Here is a 14,413-nt window from a genome sequence, read left to right as displayed (position 1 = left end):
TATGCTCATTAACTAAATCATTAACTAAAATTAACTAAATTAACTAAATTACAGAGGTTGTGTAAATAAAACTTCCTCAGTGAGTTGGTACGGTTTTTCTACCAGAATCCCTATATACTGTATAACACTAACTCTCCAGGCTGCACAGTGTGAGCCTGAATTTATCACAACGAATGTCTCATGGTGCACATAAAACATTTGCATATTAAAAAAAAAACTTTCATTGTAATCAGTAGAACCCCCTCCAATGATTGGATTGGATGATGGCACTGTACTGCCCTCTGGGATTTGAAGTCGACCTCTCTGTCGGAGGGTCATGATGTTTGCGCTGAAGATTCATCCAGGAGTATTTCATGCCTGTTTTGATTATCCAGAATATCATTACTGAGCTCTCTGTAGAAATCCAATAAAGGCAGAATCAAATCAAAGATTGGCAGGCAAAGCTTTAAACCTGTAAAGTCTCAACGTCGAAGCTTGTTCACATTCATTTGTGTCCATCACATCATGTCAATGAAGTCTGGGTTCCCTAAAGGCAGAGTTGAAGACAAAAGGCGAGGCAGAGGAGATGGAAGAAGACAAAGATGAAGGAGCAAGCAGGACGACCCTCGCTGCTGTCGAACACGCTTTTCGAGTCAGTAGTAGTGGTAACCATTGTGGTGGTGTAGGTACTGCTGGTAGTGGTAGTGACGGAAACATTGGTGTGGTTGGCGGAGTTGGCGCTGGTGATATTCAAGGCTGGAGACAAGAGTGTCTCGACCGTCTCAGACAGGAAGGAGTCAAAGGTGCTCAGTCTGGTGAAGGTCATGACTGAGCTTCGTCTTCTCCTGGCAGAGGAGCTTGGAGCTGTTAACACGACCGCCTGGAACCAAGAGCCGCCCTGCTTACACATCAGCGGCCCACCAGAATCACCCTGAACAAAGAGACAGGAAAGTTAGTGTTTCAGAGTTTGAGACACTCTGTTTACTAGAAAACCTTGGACCAAGATTATATTAACTACCTATAACTAAACGACCAAATTCAACTAGGTGTTAAAAACATTTTAGACAGTTGTAACAACAACAATAATAATAATCAGAATACATTCACTCTAATAAGAAATTTAGGCTTAAAACCAACATACAAAGGCACTAAATTGCGGCTCGGGCAGTGGCTGAAGCAAAAACTCGGGTGTGGGAGGAGTTTGGAGAGGCCATGGAAAAAGACTTTTGGACTGCCTCGAAGAGATTCTGGCAAACTGTCAGGCGTCTCAGGAGGGGATAGCGGTGCTCTACCTGCACTGTGTATAGTGCTGGCGGAGCGCTGCTGACGTCGACTGAGAAAATTGTCAGGTGGTGGAAGGAATACTTCGAGGAGCTCCTTAATCCCACTGACACATCTTGCGAAGAGGAAGAAGAGTCTGGGGATGAGGGGAATGACCCGCCAATTACCAGGGACGAGGTCACTGAGGCAGTTAAACAACTCCTTGGTGGCAGAGCCCCTGGTGTTGATGAGGTCCGCCCCGAGTTCCTGAAGGCTCTGGACGTTGTAGGGCTGTCCTGGTTGACACGCCTCTACAATGTTGCGTGGAGATCAGGGGCAGTACCCGTGGACTGGCAGACCGGGGTGGTGGTCCCCATCGTTAATAAGGGGGACTGGAGGGTGTGTTTCAACTACAGGGGGATCACACTCCTCAGCCTCCCTGGGAAAGTCTATGCCAGGTTGCTGGAAAGTCGAGTTTGTCCGCTAGTCGAACCTCGGATACAGGAGGAACAATGCGGTTTTCGTCCGGGTCGTGGGGACTTGGAGAAGGCATTCGACCGTGTCCCTTGGGATGTCCTGTGGGAGGTGCTGCGGGAGTATGGGGTGTCTGGCCCATTGCTACGGGCCATTCGATCCCTATGCAACCGTTGCAAGAGCTTGGTTCGCATTGCCGGCAATAAGTTGGACTCGTTCCTGGTGGGTGATGGGCTCCGCCCGGGCTGCCCCTTGTCACCGGTTCTGTTCATAATTTTTATGGATAGAATTTCTAGGCGCAGCCAAGTGGCGGAGGGCTTTCGCTTCGGTGGCCTCAGAATCTCATCTCTGATTTTTGCAGATGATGTGGTTCTGTTGGCTTCATCGGGCGAGGGCCTCCAGCTCGCAATGGAACGGTTCGCAGCCGAGTGTGAAGCAGCGGGAATGAGGATCAGCACCTCCAAATCTGAGGCCATGGTTCTCAGCCAGAAAAGGGTGGAGTGCCAACTCCAGGTCGGGGATGAGTTCCTGCCCCAAGTGGAGGAGTTCAAGTATCTCGGGGTCTTGTTCACGAGTGATGGGAGAAGGGAGCCGGAGATCGACAGACGGATTGGTGCAGCGGCTGCAGTGATGCGGACGCTGCACCGGTCCGTCGTGGTGAAGAGGGAGCTGAGTGTAAAAGCCAAGCTCTCAATTTACCGGTTGATCTACGTCCCTACCCTCACCTATGGCCACGAGCTGTAGGTAGTGACCGAAAGAACGAGATCGCGGATACAAGCGGCGGAAATGAGCTTCCTCCGAAGGGTGGCTGGCCTCTCCCTTAGAGATAGGGTGAGAAGTTCGGCCATCTGGGAGGGGCTCAGAGTAGAGCCGCTGCTGCTCCACATCAAAAGGACCCAGCTGAGGTGGTTCGGGCATCTAACAAGGATGCCTCCTGGGCGCCTCCTGGGCGCCTCCTGGGTGAGGTGTTCCGGGCATGTCCCACCGGGAGGAGGCCCAGGACACGCTGGAGAGGTTAACGCCTGGAAACGCCTCGGTGTTCACCCGGATAAGCTGGAGGAGGTGGCTGGGGAGAGGGAGGTCTGGGCTTCTCTGCTTAGGCTGCTGCCCCTGCAACCCGGCTCCGGATAAAGCGGATGAAGATGGATGGATGGATGGCACTAAATTAAATTAGCATTAAATCTAATTGGCCCGTAATGAAGACTGAGATTTCAAAGCTGGAAATTCTTACATGTTTATAAAGATTCCAAGCATTGTAAGCCCTGTGGAAATTGAAAATGATGAAACTATCCAAATTCATCACGTGGCTCTGATGAGCAGCTAAATCCAAGGTCCAGAATAAACATGTCAGCAGACAGTGTTATAAGAAGAAGAATCCAGTCATTTACCTGCTGCAGTGCAAACACGCCTGTACAGATGCTCTCACTCGATGATGAGTTCCCACAGTTTACCACCGAGGTCTGAAACTGCTGCATAACTTCCTCAGCTAACATCATGAAAGATAAGAAAATCCTGATGTTTGACTAAAGAAACTGTAAGTGCAGTGGTCCACATGTGTAATCTGAGAGATGGACTGGTGCAGAGTCTGAGCAGAACTCTGTCAGCCTTCATGTTACAGACTCACCTCCTCCTCTTCCAGGACTCCAACCGGCCGCCCAGCAACTCAAGCCCTTGGCGAGGGTTCTCCCGTTGTCCAAGCAGATGGGCCGGATGTAGTCGGTCAGGGTGGGCTGGGCAGATAGACGGAGGATGGCTATGTTGGTCCCGGTCGTGTTGCTCAGAGTGATATTTGTCACATTCAGCGTCACCTCAAACGGGTTGGATCCATTTAGCTTCAGACGCCCCAACACGACAGTCCACTCGGACGCTACAGGGGAGCTGTGGGAGGAACAAAGCACACAGACATAAACTTCATCAGCTTCAAACAAGATCTACACCTTTACACTCAACTTCATGGGACCCAAGTTTTACTCATTTGAACCTGGTGACATTCAGGCCTGGTTCTTATTAAAGAGGTATATATTTAACTAGAAGACCCAGAGAGCTAATCGGTTAATGGTGAAGTTTTTCTCTTTGATTTAATTTGAAAAAACAGTATGAAACACGTCACAGAAAATGTTGCTGACGAAAAAAACAATCACAGCCGCAGCGTGTTGAATCGAAGCCTTGCTTTATCTTTATAGAGCTGCACATCAGGTTACACCGTAAATGACAAAATACCTATGGACTAGTTTTAACACAGAATCAGCTTAAATGCTAACCCGGTGTGGGACTGATCAGCTACATGTGTGGAAAGTGTGGAAGTGTGGCACCATCAGGTGATGTGGGCTGGCACTGAGATCAGCTGATCTGCTGGGACTGTGTTCAGTTTTAATTTTTAAAGACTCGCTCATTTCCTTTAAGGGATGGTTCCATTTTCAGTCTTTTGGGCACAGTTTTCACTGGTGGATTAATCCACAGTGGAATAAAGTTTGTTTACAAAACTTTGACTCAGTGGAAAGAGAGAGTGTTCAAAAAGATCTCCACCATGTTTTTTGACCACCATCGGTGGTTGTTCATCTGCATGTTTATGCTTTTAATTTAATTCTGTACCTTTACTTTAGATTTTTCATGTTGTAATCCAAACAGTGTTAAACAGCTGCAAACTAAACTTTTCTTCATGTTGTCTGTGAAGGTTCTCAGTCATCCAGGTCATCGTAGTCTAAGGAGCTTGGAAAGAAACGTGTCTGGACTTCTTTAAGTTGCTTGAAGACCTCTCATCCGAGAAGCTTCTTCAGTTCTAAGGGTCAAATGGTGGAAAGTCCCAGATTCAAATCCCGTGGGAGTGTCCCCCCAGAGAGGGACAACAGGACCCCCCTTCTTCATGTTGGAGCTTGATGGTGATTTGATTCCTGCTAGTCTTTTCCCTGTAAAGGTTTTTAATAGTGACTATCAGAGCCAGCACTACCATTTAGGACGGTAGAAATTTTTTTTTAATTCCACCTGAGCTAATTATCTTGGTATTGGCTCTGCCTCTTAGATCTAGTCGAATAGGGAAAATATGTTTCAACATAAAATGTAAATATGTGGTACAACTGGTCCGTGGTGCAACTTTTGCTTGTGCTGTTGTTGGTCTGTCAGCCAGCTATGGAGAATTCTAGACTACAAAGAGCTGAAGTGATACTGAAGGTTTAAAACAATGAATAGTATCCAGTGCAGCCGCTGTCTGTACCCTTTATGCTGCATTTTTTTCAAATCTTTGATGATTTTCTTGTGCCTCTTTTTGTAAACTCAACTGTCTCTTTGTCTCTTCTGGTTCTGGCCCACTTGTCAACTAATCAGCATTTGACTGATGCACAGTGTCATCAATGTCAACTGGACGTGAACACGACTGTGGTGGAGGGAAAGTCATGTCATTTACTCAGTCCCCAGAGGATGAACTGTATCATTGTCTGTCCAAACTTCAACTGACCTTGAGAAGCAGTTGGCGTTGCTCAACACTGAGTCCAAGGCCACCAGAGACCCACCACAAACGTGACTTCCATTCTTCTGTAGGCTCGCCATCCACGGCCACGAACCAGCCACCACTGAGGGTCCCCCCATGTTGCGAGAATTCCTTGGAGCTTGTCCACAGACCAGTGCTGAAAAAATAAACAGAGGAAGACACAAATAAATTTTATAAACTTGGACCGCATGAACCCATCAGCTTGAGGTCAGGTAGGTTAGACCAAACCATTTTTTAATAAAGTGTTTTCATGATGGACACTCACAGTCGGGAGTGGTCGAAGGTCGTGTGGTTGTTGTAATGATGGCGGCTCTGTTGGTGGTTGTTGCAGGGACTGTGGTTGTTGTGGTGGGGATTGTGGTTGTAGGTGTGGTGGTGGTGGTTGAAGGGGTGGTGGTTGGCACTGGTGTCAGTCCTGTGCAGGAGACACTGAAGTCACTGTTGGTCCCAGTGGACGTGAACGTCATGAAGCCCGGCTGGTTGGAGGAGATCTGGCTGTTGATCCAGGTCTGGTACTGGGATACTCTGGCGTAGACTCCTGGAAGATTCGGCCTGGCACAACCTTCCCCAAAACTGACGACTCCCGCCAGAATCCAGCGACCGTTCTGCTTGATCACCATTGGACCTCCTGAATCTCCCTTTGAGAGCAGAAACATTTACTGTTAGCTGAGGAGAAGAAACTGTAGAAGGTGAAAATGTGCCAAACACAGGTAACAACAATCACCTGACAGGAGTCCTTTCCTCCATCAGGTAACCCGGCACAGATCATGTTGTCAGTGATTGTTCCCACTCCATAGTCACAGTTACACTGCCTGTTTCCCACAACAGGAACCTCCACCTCCATCAGGTTTTGTGGAGAAGGAAGGGACACTGAGATGGACAAAAAAATCAAACAAAAATCTACTCAAAAAGTTCAACTTTTATTTTCCTATCTGCTTGTGGAACATGTGGGTGGTCAGCATAAGTTTGGTACTAGAATGATCTTGTAGCCACGATTCCTCATGTATCAACCTCATTTTATAATAACCTCATGTTTTAAAAGCAATCCATCCATCTTCTTTCGCTTTATACCTAAGCAGAGAAGCCCAGACCTCCCTCTCCCCAGCCACCTCCTCTAGCTTGCCTGGGGGGATACCAAGGCGTTCCCAGGCCAGCCGAGAGATATAATCTCTCAAGCGTGTCGTGTGTCTGCCCTGGGGCCTCCTCCCGGTGGCACATGCCCGGTACACCTCCCCATAAGGTGCCCAGGAGGCATCCTTGTCAGATGCCCGAACCACCTCAGCTGGCTCCTTTCGATGTGGAGAAGCAGTGGGTCTACTCTGAGCCCCTCCCAGATGGCCGAACCTCTCACCCTATCTCTAAGGAAAAAGCCAGCCACCCTTCAGAGGAAGCTCATTTCCAACGCTTGTATCCGCTATCTCGTTCTTTCAGTCGTGACCATAGGTGAGAGTAGGGACGTAGATCGACCGGTAAATTGAGAGTTTTGCTTTTAAGCTCAGCTCGTTCTTCACCACGAGGGACTGATGCAGCGAGACCCCGAGATACTTAAACTCCTCCACTTGAGGCAGGAACTCATCTCTGACCCGACGTGGGCACTCCACCCTTTCCGGATAAGAACCATGGCCTCAGATTTGGAGGTGCTGATCCTCAATCCCGCTGCTTCACACTCATCTGCGAACCATTCCAGTGCGAGCTGGAGGCCGCTACCCATTGAAGCCAACAGAACCACATATCTGCGGAAAGCATAGTTGAGATTCTGAGGCCACCGAAGTGAAAGCCCTTCGTCACTTGGCTGCACCTAAAAATTCTATCCATAAAAGTTATGAACAGAATTGGTGACAAAGGGCATCACCCACTAGGAACGAGTCCAACTTATTGCCGGCAATGCGAACCAAGCTCTTGCAACGGTTGTATAGGGATTGAATGACCCATAGCAATGGGCCAGACATCCTATACTCCCGCAGCAGCCCCCACAGGACACCCCGAGGGACACGGTCGAATGCCTTCTCCAAGTCCACAAAACACATGTAGACTGGTTGGGCAAACTCCTATGAACCCTCGAGTATCCTTGAGAGGATAAAGAGCTGGTCCAGTGTTCCGCGACCAGGACAAAAACCGCATTGCTCTTCCTGTATCCGAGGTTCCAGCACCCTGGCATAAACTTTCCCGGGGAGGCTGAGGAGTGTGATCCCCCTGTAGTTGGAACACACCCTCCGGTCCCCCTTCTTAAAAATTGGAACTACCACCCCGGTCTGCCAGTCCAGGGGTAACCGCCCCTGATCTCCCTCTGTTTCTTTCCCTCCGTGGTCCTTGTCCCTAGTCTCTTGTCTCCAGTATCTTTGTGTTTAGTATTAGTTCCTGGTTTTGGTTTGTTTTTGCAAGTTTATTGTTTATGGAGGGTGTTTTTTCTGCAACTGCAATAAAGCAGCCTCTAGGAGTTTACCCCTCCGTCTGAGTGTCCTGCATTTTGGGTCCTACATCCTGACTGCCACAGCCATTTCATAACATTAACACTACAGAAACATGTATCGGATTGACTTTGTTCAGGAGCAAGCCAGTGGGATAAAACACCTCTAATTTACAGTAATGTGAATCACACCTGGAAAAATTTAGGTAGAGCTTATTTGTCTGTCCGTCTTCAGACAGTAGTTCTTGTAAAGCACCAGAATATTATCATATGCTCTGTGGCAGGGTGTGGTCTGTTGTTCCACTGCAGAGGGGATAGTGGGTTCAGGCGGCAGTACCAGAGAGGCTGGCAGACCAACTGGCACCAATGTGGTATTCCATATTTTAGTAAGTGGCTGGAATCAGAGGGGAAAGGTGGAACTGTATGGGCTCAAATTGTGGTCATAAATAAATTGTAGTAATAAGCTCAGTAAAGCGCCAAACCCATCTGTTCTCTGACTGGACTGTTAAATTTGTGATTGACAGGACATTGACCAATCAGCTGAAGGGAAGAAAAATCGGGTCAAAATTCATAATTGTTGAAACCCACACACAAGCGAGGGCACATAAGTCCAGTTTTTGCTTTGTATCTGTAAACAGACCTTAACAAAAAAATTTGTAACTTGTGTAAATATATTTTTACAAACACAAATCTTTTTCACACACACACACACACACACAAACTTCCTGTTTTACTTTGAAGGTATGTGTCTTATGTCTTTGCGTCCTTGTTTCGTCAGCTCTGATTTCTCCCTGGATTCAAGTTTCAGTTTGGTTTCATTAGTTTCCCGGTTTAGAGTTTTCTTAGTTCCCTGTGTTTACTATCTCCACTCCTGATGAATCCTGCACTTCTTGTAAATAAAGCTCGTTCTCATCACAACCTCTGCCTGCACGGGTCCTCACCTCACCTCCACATAGCCCGCCTTGCCAGCCAGGACAATTTATAGATGCATGAACATAAAAATGTCAATGACCAACATGGAGAAATGTTTCATGAAGACATTGTAAACAAGGAGAAATGCGACAAGGCAAAGTGGAGCATGGCAGAGTTGGAAGACTTTTGTTGAAGACTGGTACACAACTCACCACACAATGACCTGCTGCATATCATTTCTAGGTTGCTTACATTTGAATATAAAATGTATTCAGTAAACAGGAAAAACGTGAAAAGCGAGTGCTACCTGGCAATAAAAAGATAAGACAAGCAAGCTTGCAGCTGTTTCTGCATAAGTAAGACTTAACATCTGCAAAGAGAAAATCAAGATCATGAAAATAAATATAGCTGTCTCAGAAGTGGTAACACAGACATGGATTCCTTCCCTTACATTGGGAGTGTCATTAAAAGTTGGGAGAACAGACAAAGCAAAAGCCTTCTTACAGCTGAAGAACATCTGGAACCAAAGAATACAAGATTACCTCTCTGAACGAGAGGCCAAAGAATTTATGGCAACAAGATGCCTGAAAAGATACCAAGACGTTGAGATACAGATGGCATCAGATGGTTTGTTCTAGCCATTATTTTCTGTTGAAGGCACAATTCAAATTTAAAAATGAAACATTTTAAAAATAATGTGTTTGCAGTCATCAGAATCTCTTTAGCTCACAGAAGAAGAATTGTATTGCTCTAAATATTTCTGAGACAGCACTCTTATTTCTTGCATTATAATCAACTTTACTCTAAAACCAATCAGGTGTCTTTATGACCCACCTCCTTCTCCAATGTTGCCCCAGCCGGTGACCCAGCTGTTAACACCGCTGTAGAAGGTGCTGTTTGAAGCTGCCAGGCAGACCGGAGAAATGTACCTGCTGAAAGTCACCGGTGAGGAGAGCCTCAGGAGGCAGATGTCGTTGTTGTTGGTACCAGAGTTGTAGTTTGGATGTTTGATGATCTGTGTTACTGTCCGAGACGCTGCATTGGGATTAGATCCCTGTAGACTCTGACGGCCCAGATTCACAGTCAGACCGGTTGCAGTAAAGCTAGGATCAGGAAACGAAACGATGCACAGTTATTGTGATTGTTAAAATGAAATGACATCTTTGACTTTTTACCCTGTTAGCTATTTATCATGTTACACCCCTAGTCCCCTGATGGGGAGTTTTCATAATGTCTTTATTCCACTAAATTTTGTTTAGTGTGCAGCTTCAGCCTCATTACTCACGTTTTAAAGCAGTGAGCAACAGTCAGCACCCACTGACTGTTAATGAGGGATCCTCCACAGAAGTGGAACCCAAATCTTTGCAGACTGACCTGCCAGGGCCAGCTGCCAACAGGAGCCACCTGTCCTCCTACAATCCTGGTGTTCAGAGGCGCCTTACCACAAACTGAAGACCGACATTAAAACACAGAGTGAGCATTACTGTAAGAGCTGTAAACTCTCAGTATTACAAACTGCTGAGTGAGGGCACAGTGATCCTGGGAGTCTACAGTTCACTCACAAACTAATATTCATATGAAACTAAAGATTTATTACACACAAAAGTAAATCATTACACAAAGAAACTTTATCTTACCATTCAGCTGTGACTCAGACTCTGAAACACAGAAAAGAATAGTGGTAAAATTGACTGGCTGTGGTTAGCTGAAAGCATCCAGCAGAGAGTCAGTCCCCACAGACTCCCATATTAAAACGTTACAGCATAAATAAAAATGTTTACAGCCTGTGCACACAGTGGATGTTGTTCTACTAATACCACTACTACATTACTGCAGAGACTGACAGTGCTATGTTCATCCATCCATCTCAGGGTCAGAGGACAGTAATATATAACATAAATTTGAAGAAACACAACACTGACTTCAGTTAAAGGTTTACATTCAAACACGAGACAGATGCACAATCAAAATATAGTTTTCCAAAGGTAGGTGTCCAACATCACCTCAGCTGTAGTAATTATTCTCATGTGTCCCATGAGTGGATAAATATTAGTAACGATACTAATGCATTAGTAATATTTATCCATAAGTCATGAGAACCTTAACTTCACCATGTCTGCCATGAACATGTCTTCACATTCTTGCTATGGTATTTTAAAGTTATGTTTACTGAAGCCTACATAATTGTACCAAATAAAGTGACTTCCTTCATTCATGTGCAACAGAAGCATTAGAAATATCCTGTCGCAGAGTGACGCTGAAAAACTAGTTTATGCATTCAAAGGAGCTTGCAAAGAAAAGCGTCTGGACTTCTTTAAGTTGCTTGAAGACGTTTCACCTCTCATCCAAGAAGCTTCTTCAGTTCTAAGGTCAAATGGTGGACAAATGGTATAGTTTATGCATTTATTACTTCCAGGCTGGATACTGCAATTCATTATTATCAGGAAGTCCTAAAAACTCCTGCTCCTCACATACACATCCTAAAAACTCACACATACAAGGTCTTAAATAATCAGGCCCTGTCTTATCTTAACTTTTCAGCCTTCAGTTAATCCAAAATTAGAAAGAGAGAGCAGATTTCTCCTGTATTGGCTTCCCTTCATTGGCTCCCTGTTACATCCAGAATCAAAATAATCAGGCCCCATCTTATCTTAATGACCTTGTAGTACCATATCACCCTATTAGAGCACTTCGCTCTCGCTCTGCAGGCCTACTTGTTGTTCCTAGAGTATTTAAAAGTAGAATGGGAGGCAGAGCCTTCAGTTTTCAGGCCCCTCTTCTGTGGAACCAGCTTCCAGTTTGGATTCAGGAGACAGACACTATCTCTACTTTCAAGATTAGGCTTCAAACTTTCCTTTTTGCTAAAGCATATAGTTAGGGCTGGACCAGGTGATCTTAGTTACACCGCAGGGATAAGGTTTAAGATTTTGATGATTTGATGACATATAAAGAAAATTGAATTCAGTCAAATTTTGTTATCACCAACAAAAATAACTTTTGAATATCCAACTCATAACATATTTGTCACGCCGTTAGGCGTCTCATAGCAGTGCAAAAGGTACCTTTCCACATCCTTGTGAAACACTCTGGTTTCTCAATTGAATCGAATAGAAGACATGCTTAGAGAAGAGGCTCTAGCCGTCCATTCCAGCCCCAACCCTAACCCTAACCACAACCTGAACCCTATCACAAAGTGTTTTCCAAAGTGATTCATGATCAAAAGTACATAATGTTTTGTTAGGTTGATTTTCATGCCACACGTAAAACCCATCTATAGATTCATTCCAACCCGCTCTCATGCCTCCCTATGGATCCCCGCAAGGGACATGGGAGAAAAAAAATTAAAAACAAACTCGGGATCTCGTAAAAGTTTTAGCCGCATTCTTCGGAAGCCGCCAGCTCGAAGCCGACCGGGAGGTCAAGGCACGATGTGCTGGGAGAGCGGTGTTCCTCCCGGCTGTAGTAGGTCTCGACCTCCCGTTAGCTTCGAGATGGTGGGTGTCGGATCTCCGAAAACGTCGGAGCACTTTTGCAAATATAGAATAGAATAGAATTCAACTTTATTGTCATTGCACATGCACAGGTACAGGGCAACGAAATGCAGTTTGCATCCATCCAGAAGTGCTTTAGCCATGATATAGATATATTACAATATATATTAGCAATAATATAGATATGTAAGTATATTACAGAAATGGGTCTATTGTGGTATGTTATAATGTACACGGTATGAAGTATGTTATGAATATTCTATAACTATAAGTATGTACAGGCTGTAATGAGTACAAGCTATGAACAGGATATAAATATGAAAAACTATACAGAAATTTGAGATATACAGTTATACAGAAATGTGAACTATGCAGGTTATAAACAGTTGTAGGATTAAAAATTATCGTATGTACAGAATGATTATTTACACAGAGCTATACAGTAGTGCAGTTAAGATCAGTGAGATATGTGGATAATTTCTACAGAGGCTATAAAGTGCTGGTGGTTGTGAGTGGTGGTTCAGTCCATGTTATTATTGTGTGTTTGAGGGTACAGTTGTCCATTGTGTGTAGGTGGGTGTGTATGTTCAGTCCATGAGTTTAATGTGGGTCAGATGTCAGGAGGCAGAGTTCAGGAGTCTGACAGCTGTGGGGAAGAAGCTGCTGGTGGTCTTAGTCCAGAGGCTCCTGTAGCGCCTCCCAGAGGGCAATATGATGTCTTGTAAACCGAGCAGATATCTGACGTTTACACAACTACATTCACGCTTCAAAATATCTTAAAAGTGTATTTTGTGACCAAGAAAGAGTAATATTACAACTAATTAGCTGCCGCCATTGTTGGAATTCAACTTTTGCGAGATCTCGCAAAAGTCCGTCTTAATTTTTTTTCTCCCATGTCCCCAACGCATAACATACGGATGAATTGTCACAGCCGTCGGTATGTTGCGTGCTGGGATGGGAATGTGTTGGAATGTACAATCTACAAAGGACTGTGAGCCACATATTTACACTGTGATACCTGCTCTAAGTCCTGAGTGTTGACGAATACCACCCATATTAGAAAATATGTAACCAAAAAGAAACTGAAATGAAAATAAAAAGGAATTTCAGGTATTAAGAGGGAAAAGGTTTTGTTTCAAAGTGCAGTTATTGCTAGATATGTGACTTTGGGAGATTTTATTCCACTTTTCCATTTTTCCAATGCCTTTCTTAATTTGATTATTTTCCCTTCTGAATCTCCACCCAGTGTGATATTCCCTCCTGCTTCAAAAAGTGAATTTTTAAATTCCAGGATTTCTTGCAGTGTCACTTTAAAGCGAAGCGATGTGCTCCTGAGTGTTTTCGCCCTCTCAGTCGTACCTGATGCAGGTGTGTGCAGAGAGCTCTTACCTTGGGTCAGGAGCATCAGCCCAGCAGCCAAACACATCACTTTGTAGAAAGCCATCGCTGTAAGATCCAAACCTCCAGACCTGCTGAGGCTTAAATAACCTTCCTCTCTCTTCCTCCTCTCTGTCTGCATTAAGCACACCTCTCTCTGACACGCCCAACACTTCCCTGCAGCTCACCATTTCAGCTTCCAGGCAGCAATGTTGAACGTTTTTATTAATCCAGCAGTCCTGTCTATGTCCTTCAGCTCCCTGACTATCCCACTTTTTCTCTCTTCATCTGAATGCTTTCCTGTACGTCCTCATTCCAACACCAAGTCTTCTTCAGTACACCAAACACCTTCTTGGATGTTTCCCTCAGTGCTTTCCCAGCTATCTGGTAACTTTTTCCTTCCACCCAGAGCTCTTCATCTCTTATTTTAGCTGCTTCCTCTTCTTTACGTTCAAAGTCTTCCTACTGACTACCATCGAATTATCCCCTGAGACCACTGTGCAGTCTCATATCTCAGATTGCAGTTTCTACAAAAGACATACTTTCATCACCCAGTAACATCAGCTTCTTTATGTATTTTCTTTATGTCAAACACAAAATGTAACAAAAAACAGCAAATATTTTGTTCGTTAAAAGATTCTGTTCCACCATCCATCCAAAGTCAGGTTGTTTCTCTCATCAGTATGATGAATCCACTTATTTCATATGATTGAATCAGGTTTTTGTGAATGAATGAGCGAGATACACAAGATGAAGATACACAACACATCTGTTCTGTGAAGGAAACAGATTCAGTGACACAATAGGAAGTGCCAACAATGAGCCTGCCCAGGAATAAACCGGTCAGACTGCACCAGGTTTCCCCGAATGAACAAATGAGTTCACTGCCAGTTATATAACGTGAAAGTGTAGTCTTCTACTTCTCAGTGATAGCTCCAGTTTTCTTTATTTTGTATAGCATGGGGAGACTGAGGGCAATATTAAATACTCTGCACATGCTCAGTAGGAGTGCAGTTACTTCCCTTATGC

At 44.8% G+C, this 14,413-nt stretch overlaps 1 protein-coding gene across 5 annotated transcripts; it reads right to left on the bottom strand.

The window, feature by feature from the left end:
• Window positions 1–526: 526 nt before the first annotated feature.
• LOC148103050 (transmembrane protease serine 9-like) lies at window positions 527–13,466 on the bottom strand. 5 transcript variants are annotated; one of them, XM_087840137.1, is made up of 11 exons: window positions 13,397–13,466; window positions 10,154–10,174; window positions 9,802–9,964; window positions 9,351–9,619; window positions 5,922–6,067; window positions 5,526–5,835; window positions 5,165–5,330; window positions 3,338–3,591; window positions 3,102–3,199; window positions 729–910; window positions 527–647 (listed from the first exon to the last, which is right to left on the bottom strand). In XM_087840137.1, the coding sequence occupies exons 1-11, from the start codon at window positions 13,449–13,451 to the stop codon at window positions 527–529; spliced, it is 1,785 nt and encodes a 594-aa protein (XP_087696263.1). In that variant the 5' UTR covers window positions 13,452–13,466. The 5 variants fall into 5 exon arrangements, with proteins under 5 accessions (XP_087696263.1, XP_087696264.1, XP_087696265.1 ...); XM_087840138.1 differs by having other exon boundaries at window positions 5,165–5,357; window positions 5,553–5,835; XM_087840139.1 differs by having other exon boundaries at window positions 527–660; window positions 733–910; window positions 5,165–5,333; window positions 5,565–5,835.
• Between the last annotated feature and the right edge of the window lie 947 nt (window positions 13,467–14,413).

Source organism: Neolamprologus brichardi, chromosome 4, assembly GCF_056152115.1.
Source record: "Neolamprologus brichardi isolate AB-2024 chromosome 4, ASM5615211v1, whole genome shotgun sequence".
In the NCBI taxonomy this organism is placed as follows: domain Eukaryota; kingdom Metazoa; phylum Chordata; class Actinopteri; order Cichliformes; family Cichlidae; genus Neolamprologus; species Neolamprologus brichardi.
This window is presented reverse-complemented; position numbering and strand designations above follow the sequence as displayed.